The sequence below is a fragment of the Calliopsis andreniformis genome, unplaced genomic scaffold (genome assembly GCF_051401765.1).
Source record: "Calliopsis andreniformis isolate RMS-2024a unplaced genomic scaffold, iyCalAndr_principal scaffold0051, whole genome shotgun sequence".
NCBI classification, from domain to species: domain Eukaryota; kingdom Metazoa; phylum Arthropoda; class Insecta; order Hymenoptera; family Andrenidae; genus Calliopsis; species Calliopsis andreniformis.
In genome coordinates, this window is record NW_027480460.1 from 1,593,310 (window position 1) to 1,614,983 (window position 21,674).

At 43.6% G+C, this 21,674-nt stretch overlaps 2 protein-coding genes across 2 annotated transcripts; both read right to left on the minus strand.

Annotated features, from left to right (window-relative positions):
* Window positions 1-8,395: 8,395 nt before the first annotated feature.
* LOC143187565 (uncharacterized) lies at window positions 8,396-10,836 on the minus strand. The gene is made up of 2 exons (XM_076391793.1): window positions 8,556-10,836; window positions 8,396-8,448 (listed from the first exon to the last, which is right to left on the minus strand). Exons 1-2 carry the CDS (start codon window positions 10,834-10,836, stop codon window positions 8,396-8,398), a joined length of 2,334 nt encoding a protein of 777 aa, XP_076247908.1.
* An 18-nt stretch (window positions 10,837-10,854) lies between these two features.
* On the minus strand, window positions 10,855-13,986 carry LOC143187567 (uncharacterized). Its single transcript, XM_076391794.1, has 2 exons — window positions 12,493-13,986; window positions 10,855-12,438 (listed from the first exon to the last, which is right to left on the minus strand). Exons 1-2 carry the CDS (start codon window positions 13,984-13,986, stop codon window positions 10,855-10,857), a joined length of 3,078 nt encoding a protein of 1,025 aa, XP_076247909.1.
* Window positions 13,987-21,674: the final 7,688 nt, after the last annotated feature.

Genomic DNA, 21,674 nt, shown 5'->3' on the forward strand with positions numbered 1-21,674 from the left:
ATAATTTCAACCAATGTGAATGTTATGGTCATTTCTACATTCCGAGCAACCTAGGCTTCACTCTAGGGCGTTGATCCAACAGATTGAATCGTTAGGGCCTTAGCAGTCAATGCCCGAAGCATAAAATACAATATATATACAACAGTTTTTCCATCATATATCAGGAATAATTGCAACCAGTTTGAAAGTGATGGTCATTTCTACGTTCCGGGCAACCTAGGCTTCACTCTAGGGCGGTGCTCCACCAGATCGAATAGCTAGGGCCTTAGAAGTCAACGCCCGAAGCATAAAATGCAATAAAAATACAACAGTGTTTCCATCATATAACAGGAATAATTGCAACCAGTTTGAAAGTGATGTCCAATTCTATGTTCCGCGCAACCTAGGCTCTACTCCAGGACGTTGCTCCACCAGATCGAAAAGTTACGGCCCAAGAAGTCAACGCCAGAAGCATAAAATACGATATAAATAAAACAGCTTTTCCATCGTATAAAACGAATAATTGCAACCAGTGTGAAAGTTATGGTCATTTCTACGTTCCGGGCAACCCAGGCTTCACCCCAGGTCGTTGTTCCACCACATCGAATAGCTACGGCCTCAGAAGTCAACGCCTGAAGCATAAAATACAATGAAAATACAACAGTCTTTCCATCCTATAACAGGAATAATTGCAACCCGGGTGAAAGTGATGGTCATTTGTACGTTCCAGGCAACCTAGGCATCACTCTAGGGCGTTGTTCCACCAGATCGAATTGTTAGGGCCTAAGAAGTCAACGCCAGCAGCATAAGATACAATATAAGTATAACAGTTTTTCCATCGTATAGTACGAATAATAGCATCCAGTGTGAAAGTTATGGTCATTTCTACGTTCCGGGCAACCTAGGCTTCACTCTAGGGCGTTGCTCCACCAGATCAAACAGATAGTTCCTTAGAAGTCAACGCCCGAAGCATAAAATACAAAATAAATAGAACAGTTTTTCCATCGTATAAAACGAATAATAGCAACCAGTGTGAAAGTTATGGCCATTTCTACGTTCCGGCAACCTAGGCTTCACCCCAGGGCGTTGTTCCACCAGATCGAATAGTTAGGGCCTAAGAAGTGAACGCCAGAAGCATAAAATACAATATAAATACAGCAGTTTTTCTATCATATAAAACGAGTAATTGCAATGAAAGTTGTGGTCATTTCTACTTTCCGGGCAACCTAGGCTACACCCTAGGGCGATGCTCCAACAGATTGAATAGTAGGGCCTTAGAAGCCAATGCCCGAAGCATAAAATGCAATAAAAATACAACAGTTTTTCCATCGTATAAAAGGATTAATTGCAACCAGTTTGAAAGTGATGGTCACTTCTACGTTCCGGGCAACCTATAAAACGAATAATTTCAACCAGTGTGAATGTTATGGTCATTTCTACATCCCGAGCAACCTAGGCTTCACTCTAGGGCGTTGATCCAACAGATTGAATAGTTAGGGCCTTAGCAGTCAACGCCCGAAGCATAAAATACAATATAAATACAACAGTTTTTCCATCATATAACAGGAATAATTGCAACCAGTTTGAAAGGGATGGTGATTTCTACGTTCCGGGTAACCTATGCTTCACTCTAGGGCGTTGCTCCACCAGATCGAATAGTTAGTGCCTCAGAAGTTAACGCCAGAAGCATAAAATTCAATATAAATACAACAGTTTTTCCATTGTATAAAACGAATAATAGCAACCAATGTGAAAGTTATGGTCATTTCTATGTTCGGGCAACCTGGGCTTCACTCTAGGGCGTTGCTCCACCTGATCAAACAGCTAGGGCCTTAGAAGTCAAAGCCCGAAGCATAAAATACAATATAAATATAACAGTTTTTCCATCGTATAGAACGAATAATAGCAACCAGTGTGAAAGTTATGGTCACTTCTACGTTCCGGGCAACCTAGGCTTCACTCTAGGGCGTTGCTCCACCAGATAAAACAGTTAGGGCCTTGGAAGTCAACGCCCGAAGCATAAAATACAAAATAAATAGAACAGTTTTTCCATTGTATAAAACGAATAATAGCAACCAGTGTGAGAGTTATGGTCATTTCTACGTTCCGGGCAACCTAGGCTTCACTCTAGGGCGTTGCTCCAACAGATCAAACAGCTAGGGCCTTAGAAGTCAATGCCCGAAGCATAAAATACAATATAAATATAACAGTTTTTCCATCGTATAGAACGAATAATAGCAACCAGTGTGAAAGTTAACGTCATTTCTACTTTCCGGGCAACCTAGGCTTCACCCTAGGGCGTTGCTCCAACAGATTGAGTAGTTAGAGCCTTAGAGGTCAACGCCCGTTGCATAAAATACAAAATAAAAAGAACAGGTTTTCCATCGTGTAAAACGAATAATTGCTACCGGTGTGAAAATTATGGTCATTTCTACGTTCCGGTCAACCTAGGCTTCACCATAGGGCGTTACTCCACCAGATCGAATAGTTAGGGCCTAAGAAGTGAACGCCAGAAGCAAAAAATACAATATAAATACAACAGTTTTTCCATCATACAAAACGAATAATTGCAACCAGTATGAAAGCTAGGGTCATTTCTACTTTACGGGCAACCTGGGCTACACCATAGGGCGTTGCTCTTACAGATTAAATAGTTGGGGCCTTAGAAGTTAATGCCCGAAGCATAAAATGCAATAAAAATACAACAGTTTTTCATCATATAACAGGAATATTTGCAACCAGTTTGAAAGTGATGGTAATTGCTACGTTCCGGGCAACTTAGGCTTCACCCTAGGGCGTTGCTCCACCAGATCGAATAGTTAGTGCCTTAGAAGTCAACGCCAGAAGCATAAAATACAAAATAAATAGAACAGTTTTTCCATCGTATAAAACGAGTAATAGCAACCAGTGTGAAAGTTATGGTCATTTCTACGTTCCGGCAACCTAGGCTTCACCCCAGGGCGTTGTTCCACCAGATCGAATAGTTAGGGCCTAAGAAGTGAACGCCAGAAGCATAAAATACAATATAAATACAACAGTATTTCCATCATATAACAGGAATAATTGCAACCAGTTTGAAAGTTATTTTCATTTCTACTTTCCGGGCAACCTAGGATTCACCCTAGGGCGTTGCTCCAACAGATTGAATCATTAGTGCCTTAGAAGTCAACGCCCGAAGCATCAAATGCAATAAAAATACAACAGTTTTTCCATCATATAACAGGAGTAATTGCAACCAGTTTGAAAGTGATGGTCATTTCTACGTTCCGGACACCCTAGGCTTCACTCTGGGGCGTTGCTCCACCTTATCGAATACTTAGTGCCTTAGAAGTCAACGCCAGAAGCATAAAATACAATATAAATACAACAGTTTTTCCATCGTATAACAGGAATAATTGCAACCAGTTTGAAAGTTATGGTCATTTCTACTTTCCGGGCAACCTAGGCTTCACTCTAGGGCGTTGCTCCCACAGATCGAATAGTTGGTGCCTCACAAGTCAACGTCAGAAGCATAAAATACAATATAAATACAACAGATTTTCCATCGTATAAAACGAATAATTGCAACCAGTATGAAAGTTATGGACATTTCTACCTTCCGGATAACCTAGGCTTCACCCTAGGGCGTTGCTCCAACAGATTGAATAGTTAGGGCCTTAGAAGTCAACGCCCGAAGCATAAAATGCAATAAAAATGTAACAGTTTTTCCATCGTATAACAGGAATAATTGTAACAAGTTTGAAAGTGATGGTCAGTTCTACGTTCCGGGCAGCCTAGGCTTCACTCTAGGGCGTTGCTCCACCAGATCGAACAGTTAGGGCCTAAGAAGTCAACACCAGGAGCATAAAATACAATCTAAATACAACAGGTTTTCCATCCTATAATATGAATAATTGCAACCAGTGTGAAAGTGATGGTCATTTCTACGTTCCGGGCAACCTAGACTTCACTCTAGGGCGTGTTCCACCAGATCGAATAGTTAGGGCCTATGAAGTCAGCGCCAGAAGCATAAAATAGAATATAAATATAACAGTTTTTCCATCGAATAAAACGAATAATAGCCACCAGTGTGAAGGTTATGGTCATTTCTATGTTCCGGGCAACCTAAGCTTCACTCTAGGGCGGTGCTCCACCAGATCGAACAGTTAGTGCCTTAGAAGTCAACGCCAGAAGCATAAAATACAATATAAATACAACAGTTTTTCCATCGTATAAAACGAATAATTGCAACCAGTATGAAAGTCATGATCATTTCTACGTTCCGGGAAACCAAGGCTTCACTCTAGGGCGTTGCTCCACCAGATCGAATAGTTAGTGCCTCAGAAGTCAACGCCAGAAGCATAAAATACAATATAAATACAACAGTTTTTCCATCGTATAAAACGAATAATTGCAACCAGTATGAAAGTTATTTTCATTTCTACTTTCCGGGCAACCTAGGATTCACCCTAGGGCGTTGCTCCAACAGATTGAATAATTAGTGCCTTAGAAGTCAACGCCCGAAGCATCAAATGCAATAAAAATACAACAGTTTTTCCATCATATAACAGGAGTAATTGCAACCAGTTTGAAAGTGATGGTCATTTCTACGTTCCGGACACCCTAGGCTTCACTCTGGGGCGTTGCTCCACCTTATCGAATACTTAGTGCCTTAGAAGTCAACGCCAGAAGCATAAAATACAATATAAATACAACAGTTTTTCCATCGTATAACAGGAATAATTGCAACCAGTTTGAAAGTTATGGTCATTTCTACTTTCCGGGCAACCTAGGCTTCACCCTAGGGCGTTGTTACACCCGATCGAATAGCTAGGGCCTAAGAAGTGAACGCCAGAAGCATATAATACAATATAAGTACAAAAGTTTTTCCATCGTATAAAACGAATAATTGCAACCAGTGTGAAAGTTATGGTCATTTCTACGTTCCGGGCAACCTAGGCTTCACTCTGGGGCGTCCCTCCAACAGATCGTATAGTTGGTGCCTTAGAAGTCAACGTCAGAAGCATAAAATACAATATTAATATAACAGTTTTTCCATCGAATAAAACGAATAGTAGCCACCAGTGTGAAGGTTATGGTCATTTCTATGTTCCGGGCAACCTAAGCTTCACTCTAGGGCGGTGCTCCACCAGATCGAACAGTTAGTGCCTTAGAAGTCAACGCCAGAAGCATAAAATACAATATAAATTCAACAGTTTTTCCATCGTATAACAGGAATAATTGCAACCAGTTTGAAAGTTATGGTCATTTCTACTTTCCGGGCAACCTAGTCTTCACCCTAGGGCGTTGTTACACCCGATCGAATAGCTAGGGCCTAAGAAGTGAACGCCAGAAGCATATAATACAATATAAATACAACAGTTTTTCCATCGTATAAAACGAATAATTGCAACCAGTGTGAAAGTTATGGTCACTTCTACGTTCCGGGATCCCTAGGCTTCACTCTAGGGCGTTGCTCCACCAGATCGAATAGTTAGGGCCTTAGAAGTCAACGCGCGAAACATAAAACACAAAACAAATAGAACAGTTTTTCCATTGTATAAATCGAATAATTCCTACCAGTGTGAAAGTTATGGTCATTTCTACGTTCCGCGCAGCCTAGGCTTCACCCTAGTGCGTTGTTCCACCAGATCGAATAGTTAAGGCCTAAGAAGTGAACGCAAGAAGCATAAAATACAATATAAATACAACAGTTTTTCCATCGTATAAAACGGATAATTGCAACCTGTATGAAAGTAATGGTCATAACTACTTCCCGGGCAACCTAGGGTTCACCCTAGGGCGTTGCTCCACCATATCGAATACTTAGTGCCTTAGAAGTCAACGCCTGAAGCATATAATACAATATAAATACAACAGTTTTTCCATCGTATAACAGGAATAATTGCAACCAGTTTGAAAGTTATGGTCATTTTACTTTCGGGGCAACCTAGGCTTCACCCTAGGGCGTTGTTCCACCCGATCGAATAGCTAGGGCCTAAGAAGTGAACGCCAGAAGCATAAAATACAATATATATACAACAGTTGTTCCATCGTCTTAAAACGAATAATAGCAACCTGTGTGAAAGTTATGGTCATTTCTACTTTCCGGGCAGCCTAGGCTTCACCCTAGGGCGTTGCTCCAACAGATCGAATAGTTAGGTCCTCAGAAGTCAACCCCAGAAGCATAAAATACAATATAAATACAACAGTTTTTCCATCATATAAAACGAATAATTGCAACCGGTATGAAAGTTATGGACATTTCTACTTTCCGGGCAGCCTAGGCTTCACCCTAGGGCGTTGCTCCAACGGATCGAATAGTTAGGTCCTCAGAAGTCAACGCCAGAAGCATAAAATACAATATAAATACAACAGTTTTTCCATCGTGTAAAACGTATAATTGCAACCACTATGAAAGTTATTGTCATTTCTACTATCCGGGCAACCTAGGCTTCAACCTAGGGCGTTGCTCCACCAGATCGAATAGACAGGGCCTAAGAAGTCAACGCCAGAAGCATAAAATACAAAATAAATAGAACAGTTTTTCCATGTATAGAACGAATAATTGCTATCTGTGTGAAAGTTATGGTCATTTCCACGTTCCGGGATACCTAGGCTTCACTCTAGGGCGTTGCTCCACCAGATCGAATAGTTAGGGCCTTAGAAGTCAACGCGCGAAACATAAAACACAAAACAAATAGAACCGTTTTTCCATTGTATAAATCGAATAATTCCTACCAGTGTGAAAGTTATGGTCATTTCTACGTTCCGCGCAGCCTAGGCTTCACCCTAGTGCGTTGTTCCAACAGATCGAATAGTTAGGTCCTCAGAAGTCAACCCCAGAAGCATAAAATACAATATAAATACAACAGATTTTCCATCGTATAAAACGAATAATTGCAACCAGTATGAAAGTTATGGACATTTCTACCTTCCGGATAACCTAGGCTTCACCCTAGGGCGTTGCTCCAACAGATTGAATAGTTAGGGCCTTAGAAGTCAACGCCCGAAGCATAAAATGCAATAAAAATGTAACAGTTTTTCCATCGTATAACAGGAATAATTGTAACAAGTTTGAAAGTGATGGTCAGTTCTACGTTCCGGGCAGCCTAGGCTTCACTCTAGGGCGTTGCTCCACCAGATCGAACAGTTAGGGCCTAAGAAGTCAACACCAGGAGCATAAAATACAATCTAAATACAACAGGTTTTCCATCCTATAATATGAATAATTGCAACCAGTGTGAAAGTGATGGTCATTTCTACGTTCCGGGCAACCTAGACTTCACTCTAGGGCGTGTTCCACCAGATCGAATAGTTAGGGCCTATGAAGTCAGCGCCAGAAGCATAAAATAGAATATAAATATAACAGTTTTTCCATCGAATAAAACGAATAATAGCCACCAGTGTGAAGGTTATGGTCATTTCTATGTTCCGGGCAACCTAAGCTTCACTCTAGGGCGGTGCTCCACCAGATCGAACAGTTAGTGCCTTAGAAGTCAACGCCAGAAGCATAAAATACAATATAAATACAACAGTTTTTCCATCGTATAAAACGAATAATTGCAACCAGTGTACAGGAAAAGAATTGCCTCTCTTCTCTTTATTTGTCCACACACAGGGCTTATTGCTGATCGATTGATTCTTTCATACTGATCCTCACAGTTTATATCTCCTTAGCGCCATTGTTTCGCAGGTAACCGGAGAGCCAGAGCGGTCGACCCGTCGTGACCCAAACTTGTCATTAAACATAAATATTTTCAATTAACCCCATTAGCGATTCTCGTGACTTTTCCTGTAGCCTGGCGGCCCCGGATTGACCATTTTTGATCTCACCGTGCACGCTTTTTAACCTTCACACTCAGGGAGACGGCCTCCCTCTTGAGGTTTATGGCGGCCTAAAGTCGACGTTTTCACGTCTACCTTTGCACGCTTGGCTTGAACCACGACTAAACGCTGCTGCGTAGTCGAGTGTTTCTGTCAGCGAGAATTCGCGCGTTTTTTAGGGTAAACCCGCGCGTTTGAAGCCAATTCATCCGCAGATGCATACATGTCGGGACATTAATTTTCACTCCGGACCCCCCCGCTATGGCTCTTTTTTTGGACCTTCCTAGCCGCGTATATTCTCATCCTCATACAATTTCGCGCTTAATCTTACACATTCATCGGATTCAATCATCTTACAATGTTTTGATCACGTCAACGCACTCACATTGGACGCGGAAGCATTCACTCCATTCAGAGCTTCTCGGATAATTTGGAAACGGTGTTCCTTGGCGAGCTTCTTTTAGTTCACTTTGAACTAAACATAATCCGTACCACGATGCGAGTGAGTCAATCACACTCCACACTCTCTTACCTTTCCGCAACAAAAAGAACACACTTATACCTATCCACAACATTCTCCCCCTCAAATTAAACATATTTAATTTTTAATTCAAACAAATGCTTCTTTCTTCTTGGAGTTAATTGAACTAGGAGGCTTAGCACCTAATTTTTATATCAACCAAAAATAATAATAATTAATTTTTCTTTGCGAATAGCAAATTATCATCCGAGCTCCATTACTTTCCAGCTATGCTAGCCCCGTTGTTCACTTGAACCACTTAATCTATTTAATTTTCGCGCGGGTCGTGTGAATACGCCCGCCGAGGTGCGCACTTTCGCGATCCTAACTACGCCGTCCGCTCCAGGGAATACTTCCGTCACTGTCCCTGTTTTCCACAAATTTCGCGGCGCCTGCAGATCGACGATAAGGACCAGGTCTCCGTTCTCTAGAGAATTTTCTGTTTCATGCCACTTCGCACGCGGTATCAATCCGGGTAGATACTCACGCAGCCAACGCCGCCAGTACGCGTTGGCGAAGGATTGCGCGATTTGCCACTGTTTTCTCAGGCAGGTCGCTTGTAGATCATACTTCTTTATCTTTATCTCGCCGGATGATGCTCCTATGAGGAAGTGATTCGGGGTCAGCGCTTCCTCATCTCGCGGATCCAAGGACACGTCTGTCAGCGGTCGCGAATTGACCGAATGTTCAATCTCTACCAGTAACGTGCTTAAAACTTCCTCGCTGGGAACTTGATTTCGCAGGGTTGCATTCAGGGCCACCTTTACCGACCGAATCAACCTCTCCCATGCTCCGCCCATATGGGGCGCGTCCGGTGGGTTAAATACCCATTTTATTTGTTTACTTAATGCATGGTCCACCAAGGCTTCGGTATCGATTGCCTTGGTCGCATCCCGAAGTTCTTTACTCGCACCCTTGAAGTTCGTACCGTTGTCGCTATAAACGACTAATGGCGTGCCTCTACGTGCTGCAAATCGTTGCAGAGCCATAATGGCAGAGCTCGCGCTCAGACTGTTGGCCAACTCTAAGTGAATCGCTCGCGTGGTAAGGCAAGTAAAAAGTACTCCCCAGCGTTTTTCTCTACGCCTTCCGATCTTAACTAACATCGGGCCAAAGTAATCAACGCCACAGTGTCTAAATGGTCTTTGTCCAAGCGCGACGCGTCCAGCTGGCAAAGCGGACATTGTCGGGTTCTGAGGTTTCGCCCGCCTCAGCCGACATATAATACACTTGCTTATTAACGAGCGTAGCACGCGTCTAAGACCGATTATGTAATACTTCTGCCGCATTTCATTGACGACCGTGTTATTGCTTCCATGATAATATCGTCGGTGGTAATTTTGTATCAGCAATCTAGTTGCGGCATGTTTGGCGTCTAAAATTATTGGTTGGTTGCAGAACTCCTCGTCTGCGAGTTTAATTACCCGTCCACTCGCTCTCAATATTCCAATTGCGTCTAGGAACGGTTTTAACGCTACAATTCGGCTTCCCTTGTTAACACTTTTTCCGGTCATTAATGCCTTCAGTTCATCCGCGAAAACGTCAGATTGTATCACGCGGTACCAATAGTTTTCCGCCTCGCTCACCGTCTCTACTGTAATCTGCGCTTGCGCTTTTCCCTTCCAACGATTAAACGCCGCTCTTACCCGTCGCGCAACTACAAGCAACCCTGGCCATCCCAGAAATTTCGCGACGAGCGGAATTTCGTACTCAGCACTGTGTGTGACATACACTTGTGCTTTTCGTAACTCCATGCCGTCAATTGCTATCTTCTCCGCCTCGTCTATGGGTCTGTCCGTTGGCCAATTAGACTCCGCAAGTTGCAAAAACTCTGGGCCCACGAACCAACGTCCCGCAGGATCCAAGGCCTCGCTAGACCAGCGAGTCGCATCGTCGGCAGGATTCAATCTGGACGGGACCCATCGCCACTCTGAACTCAACGTCAGCTCGCCAATTTCGCCTAATCGATGAGCGACGAATACTTGGCGTATCCGCGGTTCCGACTTTATCCACCGAATGACTGTGATGGAATCGGACCATAAATATCGTCGGTTCACGTCGATCTTAAGCTCCTCCGTAACCGTTTTCGCTAACCTCGCCCCTAACAATGCAGCCTGTAGTTCCAATCGTGGCACGGATAACGGTTTTAAAGGTGCTACCCTCGTCTTCGCCATAACTAGCGCCACCCGCGTCCCGCTTTCCGTTGCTACCCGCAAGTAAGCGACCGCTGCGTAGCCCTTCAGGCTTGCATCACAGAACACGTGTATCTGCGTATCGCCGTAATGAAATCCCGCCGGTACATAGCAACGCGGTACCCGACAATTCTTTATGTTCATTAGGCCTTTCAGCCACGACAACCAGCCTATCTGTTCGTCGTCCCTTAGTTGGTGGTCCCACCCTATACCGCTGCGCCATACTTCCTGCATTAATATTTTCGCATTGAGCGTAAATGGTGAGAGGAAGCCCAATGGATCGTACACCGACATAATTATCCGAAGAAATTCTCGCTTAGTTGGTTTAATCGTCCCCATTAGTATTTTCTTCGGAATTCACGCCATTCCTACATTGAATTCTAGCTTATCGTTTTGCGTGTCCCATATAAGGCCTAATACTCTCTCTCCCCCTCGGTCACACAAGCGCATCCCCTTCTCATTACCCGGTCGTGGAATTTCCGGTATCGAACTCACTAGACCCACGACATTGCTGGCCCAGTCGTGCATTTCAAAATCTGCCTCAGAATTAATTCTAATTACGTCGCGAATAAGTCTCTTGGCCTCTTCACTAGTCCTCCGACTCGCTAAATAATCATCCATGTAGCTATCGTTGATGATACTTTTCACCGCATCAGGATACAACCCGGCATTCTCGCGGGCGTTTTTATTTTTTACGTATATCGCGGTACACGGCGACGACTTCGCCCCGAATATCAAACGCGTCATTTCGTAGGTTTCCGGGCTTCCTTGCCTATTCTTACCACGCCACAGAAACCTTTGCGCTCCACGATCCTCTTCTCTAATCTTTATCCGCAGGAACATGTCTTTTATATCCGCTTTAAACGCACATTCATGTAGTCTGAAACGCAACAATATACCTGGCAGCGATTGTAACAAATCCGGCCCGGATTCGAGTTGGTCGTTTAAACTGACCCCCGTCGTCTTCGCGGCAGCATCGAACACGAGCCGAACTTTTCCCGGCTTAGTACTGCTTCGCACTCCAAAATGCGGCAAGTACCACGGTCGTGATGTAGTTACTCGGTCATTTACCTTCACCGCGTAACCATTTTCAATAAAGCGCTCCATCTCCGCGTGATATAATGACGCGTACTCCGGTTCGCGATCGAGTTTCCTTTCTAACGATATAAGCCTCTTTTGTGCGACGATTTTACCATTTACGTTCGGCGCGCACTTTTCGTTCCACAGTAGACCTGCTTCCCATGATTTTCCTACGCGACGGCTTGTCTCATCCAATAACCTTAGCGCGCGTTCGTGTTCATTAGCGTTTTTCATTTTTTCGCAAACTCCGAGACTGTCTATTTCAAAATATTGCCGAATCAATTGGTCCAGGTGTTCGTTGGGATCAAGCGCGATGTCCCCGTCTGGATCCCCTCGGTCCATCTGCTGCGTCCCGTACGTATTCAAAGTCGTTCCTGACGCTCCGCAGCCCGTCACAAGCCCATGCAACGCCCATCCCAAGGAACAGCGCGAAAGCGCGAGGCTCCTTCCTACCATCTCACGTAATTCTCGAGCAACTATCAAGTCCCAGTTGTCTTGTCCAATAAGTATCGTGGGCCGTGCATCGTGGTAGGATTTTATGTCTACATTTTCGACAGCCCTAACGTATCGCGCGATGTTTCCTGAAATGGACTGGACAGGAAGACTCAGCACACTTACCGCGACGGCTCTGTTTATTTTATACAAACTAAAGGCTCCTTCTATTTCAAATTCGACCCTCTCACAGTCGGGCATAATCTTCGATCTAGGATCGATACTCTTTAAAGCTATTTTCATAGGCCTTCCTATTGCGCCTACGTCTCGAGATATCTTACGATCGATCAACGTTATTGTCGAGCCCTCGTCCAATAAGGCGAACGTGTTTACAGCATTTTTCGGCCCTACTATCCGAACGGGTAATATCTTTAGTAAGACACGCGGTAACTCTAGTCAAATCTCTTCGGTCGCGTTGGCCACATTGACCTCTGTTCGCGATGTGTCTCGAGTGCGAGTCTCTCGGGTGGTCGGTTTGCTCGCCCTTCTCGCTGCTCTATAACAGGATCTCGGATCATGCAGAAGGCTGTGGTGGTTCCCTCTACAGACCGAACAGTTAGTGTCTCTGCAGTCTCCGCGGACATGTCCCTCACACAAACATTTGAAGCAAAGCTTATGTTTTTTCACTAAGAACCATCGCCGAGCCACCCCCTCGCGCGCAAACCCTCTGCATTCCGCCGATCTATGGTTTGATCTATCGCAAAATACGCAGCTGGGGACTGACTTCCCGATGGAACTCTTACGGGCACTCGTTGCGCTGACTCCGAACACTTTCGCGCTTGAAGCAATCGGTTTTCTCGCTCCGCCACGGCCCTTCGAGACAATCGTCATTTGCGACGTTGACGTCGACCTAGGTTCTAGGCCAAATACACCTGCTGCCACAGCGAGCTCAGCTTCTTTGTACACAAAATCCGACAATTTTTCGAGTTCTGTTTTCTCCTGGGGTGCTTCTGCCGAATATTTGTGATACGCGTATCTAAGAGCGGATGGTAATTTACTTCCCACATTTTGTATCAAATCGGGGCTATGTAGATACCCTATAAGTTTGAGAGATCGGAAAGCTGTGACTGCACCTCGGAGTTTCGTTGCGAACTGTGCTATATTTATTTTACCAGTGTCTAGTTCCGGTAATTCCCTGATATCTGCGATGATTTTTCGCGCTATTATGTTCTTATTACCGAAATTCAGCTCAAGGGTACGCATAATAGTCGCTGCGTCTTGACCCGTCGCCAGCAACGTGCTTACTGCATCCCTTGCTTCACCTTTTAGTGCCGCAAAAAGCCTCACAATATTTTCGCGGTCTGTATACGCCCCCATTTCCGAAGTTAAATCGTATGTTTCTTTGAAGTGGAGCCATTCTAACGGGTCCCCTGCGAATTTAGGCAACGAACCTGCTAATGTCAGGCGGTTCGCGACTCGCGAGCCCTCTCCGACTACAGATGCATCGCGTATTACACGCAAAGTGGACTCTATCGCATCCACCAAACGCGCGGTTGGGTCGATCGCGGGTCGCGGTTGTTCATTATTACGTTCTCCTGGAAGAGCCGTACTATTTACCCACTCCTGGAATCTGTCACCAGCGACTGCTGCTCTAGGTTCCTCATCCATGTAGGCACGCATGTTGTTTCCGGCAACCAAGGATCTCGAGGACGTGTCTGTAACGGGGGCCGCCATCTGCACTACGCTGGATTGTCGTTGCTCCTCTTCGGTATCTCTTGACTGCGACCTCCTCCTTTCCGACGATGGACGTCTCCTCAGACCCATTTGAATACCGGAGGGACCTGCACGTTCTTCACCGGATTGCTCGCCGGAGGTCCTCGCCATTTCTTCTCCGCTCAAATTTCGTGACCTCTTTGCCTGTCCACGAGTTGCTGCCGCTGGTCCTGGCGCGGCTCTCTTCTTGCTTCCCCGAGCCATGGAGCAACAAATCTTCCCAAATCGCACTCGCGAGAAACCCGCTCACTGAATATCGGACACCTTTCCTATTCTCAACCGGCGAAAGTCCCGGGTTTCGGCACCAAAAATGTACAGGAAAAGAATTGCCTCTCTTCTCTTTATTTGTCCACACACAGGGCTTATTGCTGATCGATTGATTCTTTCATACTGATCCTCACAGTTTATATCTCCTTAGCGCCATTGTTTCGCAGGTAACCGGAGAGCCAGAGCGGTCGACCCGTCGTGACCCAAACTTGTCATTAAACATAAATATTTTCAATTAACCCCATTAGCGATTCTCGTGACTTTTCCTGTAGCCTGGCGGCCCCGGATTGACCATTTTTGATCTCACCGTGCACGCTTTTTAACCTTCACACTCAGGGAGACGGCCTCCCTCTTGAGGTTTATGGCGGCCTAAAGTCGACGTTTTCACGTCTACCTTTGCACGCTTGGCTTGAACCACGACTAAACGCTGCTGCGTAGTCGAGTGTTTCTGTCAGCGAGAATTCGCGCGTTTTTTAGGGTAAACCCGCGCGTTTGAAGCCAATTCATCCGCAGATGCATACATGTCGGGACATTAATTTTCACTCCGGACCCCCCCGCTATGGCTCTTTTTTTGGACCTTCCTAGCCGCGTATATTCTCATCCTCATACAATTTCGCGCTTAATCTTACACATTCATCGGATTCAATCATCTTACAATGTTTTGATCACGTCAACGCACTCACATTGGACGCGGAAGCATTCACTCCATTCAGAGCTTCTCGGATAATTTGGAAACGGTGTTCCTTGGCGAGCTTCTTTTAGTTCACTTTGAACTAAACATAATCCGTACCACGATGCGAGTGAGTCAATCACACTCCACACTCTCTTACCTTTCCGCAACAAAAAGAACACACTTATACCTATCCACAACAACCAGTATGAAAGTCATTATCATTTCTACGTTCCGGGAAACCAAGGCTTCACTCTAGGGCGTTGCTCCACCAGATCGAATAGTTAGTGCCTCAGAAGTCAACGCCAGAAGCATAAAATACAATATAAATACAACAGTTTTTCCATCGTATAAAACGAATAATTGCAACCAGTATGAAAGTTATTTTCATTTCTACTTTCCGGGCAACCTAGGATTCACCCTAGGGCGTTGCTCCAACAGATTGAATAATTAGTGCCTTAGAAGTCAACGCCCGAAGCATCAAATGCAATAAAAATACAACAGTTTTTCCATCATATAACAGGAGTAATTGCAACCAGTTTGAAAGTGATGGTCATTTCTACGTTCCGGACACCCTAGGCTTCACTCTGGGGCGTTGCTCCACCATATCGAATACTTAGTGCCTTAGAAGTCAACGCCAGAAGCATAAAATACAATATAAATACAACAGTTTTTCCATCGTATAACAGGAATAATTGCAACCAGTTTGAAAGTTATGGTCATTTCTACTTTCCGGGCAACCTAGGCTTCACCCTAGGGCGTTGTTACACCCGATCAAATAGCTAGGGCCTAAGAAGTGAACGCCAGAAGCATATAATACAATATAAGTACAAAAGTTTTTCCATCGTATAAAACGAATAATTGCAACCAGTGTGAAAGTTATGGTCATTTCTACGTTCCGGGCAACCTAGGCTTCACTCTGGGTCGTTCCTCCAACAGATCGTATAGTTGGTGCCTTAGAAGTCAACGTCAGAAGCATAAAATACAATATTAATATAACAGTTTTTCCATCGAATAAAACGAATAGTAGCCACCAGTGTGATGGTTATGGTCATTTCTATGTTCCGGGCAACCTAAGCTTCACTCTAGGGCGGTGCTCCACCAGATCGAACAGTTAGTGCCTTAGAAGTCAACGCCAGAAGCATAAAATACAATATAAATTCAACAGTTTTTCCATCGTATAACAGGAATAATTGCAACCAGTTTGAAAGTTATGGTCATTTCTACTTTCCGGGCAACCTAGTCTTCACCCTAGGGCGTTGTTACACCCGATCGAATAGCTAGGGCCTAAGAAGTGAACGCCAGAAGCATATAATACAATATAAATACAACAGTTTTTCCATCGTATAAAACGAATAATTGCAACCAGTGTGAAAGTTATGGTCATTTCTACGTTCCGGGATACCTAGGCTTCACTCTAGGGCGTTGCTCCACCAGATCGAATAGTTGGGGCCTTAGAAGTCAACGCGCAGAAACATAAAACACAAAACAAATAGAACAGTTTTTCCATTGTATAAATCGAATAATTCCTACCAGTGTGAAAGTTATGGTCATTTCTACGTTCCGCGCAGCCTAGGCTTCACTCTAGGGCGTTCCTCCAACAAATCGAATAGTTAGGGCCTCAGAAGTCATCGCCAGAAGCATAAAATACAATATAAATACAACAGTTTTTCCATCGTATAAAACGAATAATTGCAACCACTATGAAAGTTATTGTCATTTCTACTATCCGGGCAACCTAGGCTTCAACCTAGGGCGTTGCTCCACGAGATCGAATAGACAGGGCCTAAGAAGTCAGCGCCCGAAGCATAAAATACAAAATAAATAGAACAGTTTTTCCATGTATAGAACGAATAATTGCTATCTGTGTGAAAGTTATGGTCATTTCCACGTTCCGGGATACCTAGTCTTCACTCTAGGGCGTTGCTCCACCAGATCGAATAGTTAGGGCCTTAGAAGTCAACGCGCGAAACATAAAACACAAAACAAATAGAACAGTTTTTCCATTGTATAAATCGAATAATTCCTACCAGTGTGAAAGTTATGGTCAGTTCTACGTTCCGCGCAGTCTACGCTTCACCCTAGTGCGTTGTTCCACCAGATCGAATAGTTAAGGCCTAAGAAGTGAACGCCAGAAGCATAAAATACAATATAAATACAACAGTTTTTCCATCGTATAAAACGGATAATTGCAACCAGTATGAAAGTAATGGTCATATCTACTTCCCGGGCAACCTAGGGTTCACCCTAGGGCGTTGCTCCAACTGATCGTATAGTTGGTGCCTTAGAAGTCAACGTCAGAAGCATAAAATACAATATAAATACAACAGTTTTTCCATCGTATAAAACGAATAATTGCAACCAGCGTGAAAGTTATGGTCATTTCTACGTTCCGGGCAACCTAAGCTTCACTCTAGGGCGGTGCTCCACCAGATCGAACAGTTAGTGCCTTAGAAGTCAACGACAGAAGCATAAAATACAATATAAATACAACTGTTTTTCCATCGTATAAAACGAATAATTGCAACCAGTATGAAAGTCATGATCATTTCTACGTTCCGGGAAACCAAGGCTTCACTCTAGGGCGTTGCTCCACCAGATCGAATAGCTAGGGCCTAAGAAGTGAACGCCAGAAGCATATAATACAATATAAATACAACAGTTTTTCCATCGTATAAAACGAATAATTGCAACCAGTGTGAAAGTTATGGTCATTTCTACGCTCCGGGATACCCAGGCTTCACTCTAGGGCGTTGCTCCACCAGATCGAATAGTTAGGGCCTTAGAAGTCAACGCGCGAAACATAAAACACAAAACAAATAGAACAGTTTTTCCATCGTATAAAACGGATAATTGCAACCAGTATGAAAGTAATGGTCATATCTACTTCCCGGGCAGCCTAGGGTTCACCCTAGGGCGTTGCTCCAACAGATTGAAAGGTTAGTGCCCAAGAAGTGAACGCCAGAAGCATAAAATACAATATAAATACAACAGGTTGTCCATCGTATAAACCGGATAATTGCAACCAGTATGAAAGTTATGGTCATTTCTACTTTCCGGGCAACATAGGATTCACCCTAGGGCGTTGCTCCAACAGATTGAATAGTTAGTGCCTTAGAAGTCAACGCCCGAAGCATCAAATGCAATAAAAATACAACAGTTTTTCCATCATATAACAGGAGTAATTGCAACCAGTTTGAAAGGGATGGTCATTTCTACGTTCCGGGCACCCTAGGCTTCACTCTAGGGCGTTGCACCACCATATCGAATACTTAGAGCCAGAGATGTCAACGCCAGAAGCATAAAATACAATATATATACAACAGTTTTTCCATCGTATAACAGGAATAATTGCAACCAGTTTGAAAGTTATGGTCATTTCTACTTTCGGGGCAACCTAGGCTTCACCCTAGGGCGTTGTTCCACCCGATCGAATAGCTAGGGCCTAAGAAGTGAACGCCAGAAGCATAAAATACAATATAAATACAACAGTTGTTCCATCGTCTTAAAACGAATAATAGCAACCTGTGTGAAAGTTATGGTCATTTCTACGTTCCGGTCAACCTAGGCTTCACTCTAGGGCGTTGCTCCAACACACCGAATAGTTGGTGCCTCACAAGTCAACGTCAGAAGCATAAAATACAATATAAATACAACAGTTTTTCCATCATATAAAACGAATAATTGCAACCAGTATGAAAGTTATGGACATTTCTACCTTCCGGGCAACCTAGGCTTCACCCTAGGGCGTTGCTCCAACAGATTGAATAGTTACGGCCTTAGAAGTCAACGCCCGAAGCATAAAATGCAATAAAAATGTAACAGTTTTTCCATCGTATAACAGGAATAATTGTAACAAGTTTGAAAGTGATGGTCAGTTCTACGTTCCGGGCAACCTAGGCTTCACTCTGGGGCGTTGCTCCACCAGATCGAATAGTTAGGGCCTAAGAAGTCAACACCAGGAGCATAAAATACAATCTAAATACAACAGGTTTTCCATCCTATAATATGAATAATTGCAACCAGTGTGAAAGTGATGGTCATTTCTACGTTCCGGGCAACCTAGACTTCACTCTAGGGCGTGTTCCACCAGATCGAATAGTTAGGGCCTATGAAGTCAGCGCCAGAAGCATAAAATACAATATAAATATAACAGTTTTTCATTCGAATAAAACGAATAATAGCCACCAGTGTGAAGGTTATGGTCATTTCTATGTTCCGGGCAACCTGAGCTTCACTCTAGGGCGGTGCTCCACCAGATCGAACAGTTAGTGCCTTAGAAGTCAACGCCAGAAGCATAAAATACAATATAAATACAACAGTTTTTCCCTCGTATAAAACGAATAATTGCAACCCGTATGAAAGTCATGATCATTTCTACGTTCCGGGAAACCAAGGCTTCACTCTAGGGCGTTGCTCCACCAGATCGAATAGTTAGTGCCTCAGAAGTCATCGCCAGAAGCATAAAATACAATATAAATACAACAGTTTTTCCATCGTATAAAACGAATAATTGCAACCACTATGAAAGTTATTGTCATTTCTACTATCCGGGCAACCTAGGCTTCAACCTAGGGCGTTGCTCCACCAGATCGAATAGACAGGGCCTAAGAAGTCAACGCCCGAAGCATAAAATACAAAATAAATAGAACAGTTTTTCCATGTATAGAACGAATAATTGCTATCTGTGTGAAAGTTATGGTCATTTCCACGTTCCGGGATACCTAGTCTTCACTCTAGGGCGTTGCTCCACCAGATCGAATAGTTAGGGCCTTAGAAGTCAACGCGCGAAACATAAAACTCAAAACAAATAGAACAGTTTTTCCATTGTATAAATCGAATAATTCCTACCAGTGTGAAAGTTATGGTCATTTCTACGTTCCGCGCAGTCTAGGCTTCACCCTAGTGCGTTGTTCCACCAGATCGAAAAGTTAAGGCCTAAGAAGTGAACGCCAGAAGCATAAAATACAATATAAATACAACAGTTTTTCCATCGTATAAAACGGATAATTGCAACCAGTATGAAAGTAATGGTCATATCTACTTCCCGGGCAACCTAGGGTTCACCCTAGGGCGTTGCTCCAACCGATCGTATAGTTGGTGCCTTAGAAGTCAACGTCAGAAGCATAAAATACAATATAAATACAACAGTTTTTCCATCGTATAAAACGAATAATTGCAACCAGTGTGAAAGTTATGGTCATTTCTACGTTCCGGGCAACCTAGGCTTCACTCTAGGGCGTTGCTCCACCAGATCGAATAGTTGGTGCCTTAGAAGTCAACGTCAGAAGCATAAAATACAATATAAATACAACAGTTTTTCCATCATATAAAACGAATAATTGCAACCAGTATGAAAGTTATGGACATTTCTACGTTCCGGGCACCCTAGGCTTCACTCTAGGGCGTTGCACCACCATATCGAATACTTAGTGCCTTAGAAGTCAACGCCAGAAGCATAAAATGCAATAAAAATACAACAGTTTTTCCATCGTATAACAGGAATAATTGCAACCAGTTCGAAAGTTATGGTCATTTCTACTTTCCGGGCAACCTAGGCTTCACCCTAGGGCGTTGTTCCACCCGATCGAATAGTTAGGGCCTAAGAAGTGAACGCCAGAAGCATATAATACAATATAAATACAACAGTTTTTCCATCGTATAAAACGAATAATTGCAACCAGTGTGAAAGTTATGGTCATTTCTACGTTCCGGGCAACCTAGGCTTCACTCTAGGGCGTTGCTCCAACAGATCGAATAGTTGGTGCCTTAGAAGTCAACGTCAGAAGCATAAAATACAATATAAATACAACAGTTTTTCCATCGTATAAAACGAATAATTGCAACCAGTATGAAAGTTATGGACATTTCTACTTCCCGGGCAGCCTAGGCTTCACCCTAGGGCGTTGCTCCAACAGATTGATTAGTTAGGGCCTTAGAAGTCAACGCCCGAAGCATAAAATGCAATAAAAATACAACAGTTTTTCCATCGTATAACAGGAATAATTCCAACCTTTTTGAAAGTTATGGTCATTTCTACTTTCCGGGCAACCTAGGCTTCACCCTAGGGCGTTGTTACACCCGATCGAATAGCTAGGGCCTAGGAAGTGAACGCTAGAAGCATATAATACAATATAAATACAACAGTTTTTCCATCGTATAAAACGAATAATTGCAACCAGTGTGAAAGTTATGGTCATTTCTACGTTCCGGGCAACCTAGGCTTCACTCTAGGGCGTTCCTCCAACAAATCGAATAGTTAGGGCCTCAGAAGTCATCGCCAGAAGCATAAAATACAATATAAATACAACAGTTTTTCCATCGTATAAAACGAATAATTGCAACCACTATGAAAGTTATTGTCATTTCTACTATCCGGGCAACCTAGGCTTCAACCTAGGGCGTTGCTCCACCAGATCGAATAGACAGGGCCTAAGAAGTCAGCGCCCGAAGCATAAAATACAAAATAAATAGAACAGTTTTTCCATGTATAGAACGAATAATTGCTATCTGTGTGAAAGTTATGGTCATTTCCACGTTCCGGGATACCTAGTCTTCACTCTAGGGCGTTGCTCCACCAGATCGAATAGTTAGGGCCTTAGAAGTCAACGCGCGAAACATAAAACACAAAACAAATAGAACAGTTTTTCCATTGTATAAATCGAATAATTCCTACCAGTGTGAAAGTTATGGTCATTTCTACGTTCCGCGCAGTCTAGGCTTCACCCTAGTGCGTTGTTCCACCAGATCGAATAGTTAAGGCCTAAGAAGTGAACGCCAGAAGCATAAAATGCAATATAAATACAACAGTTTTTCCATCGTATAAAACGGATAATTGCAACCAGTATGAAAGTAATGGTCATATCTACTTCCCGGGCAACCTAGGGTTCACCCTAGGGCGTTGCTCCAACTGATCGTATAGTTGGTGCCTTAGAAGTCAACGTCAGAAGCATAA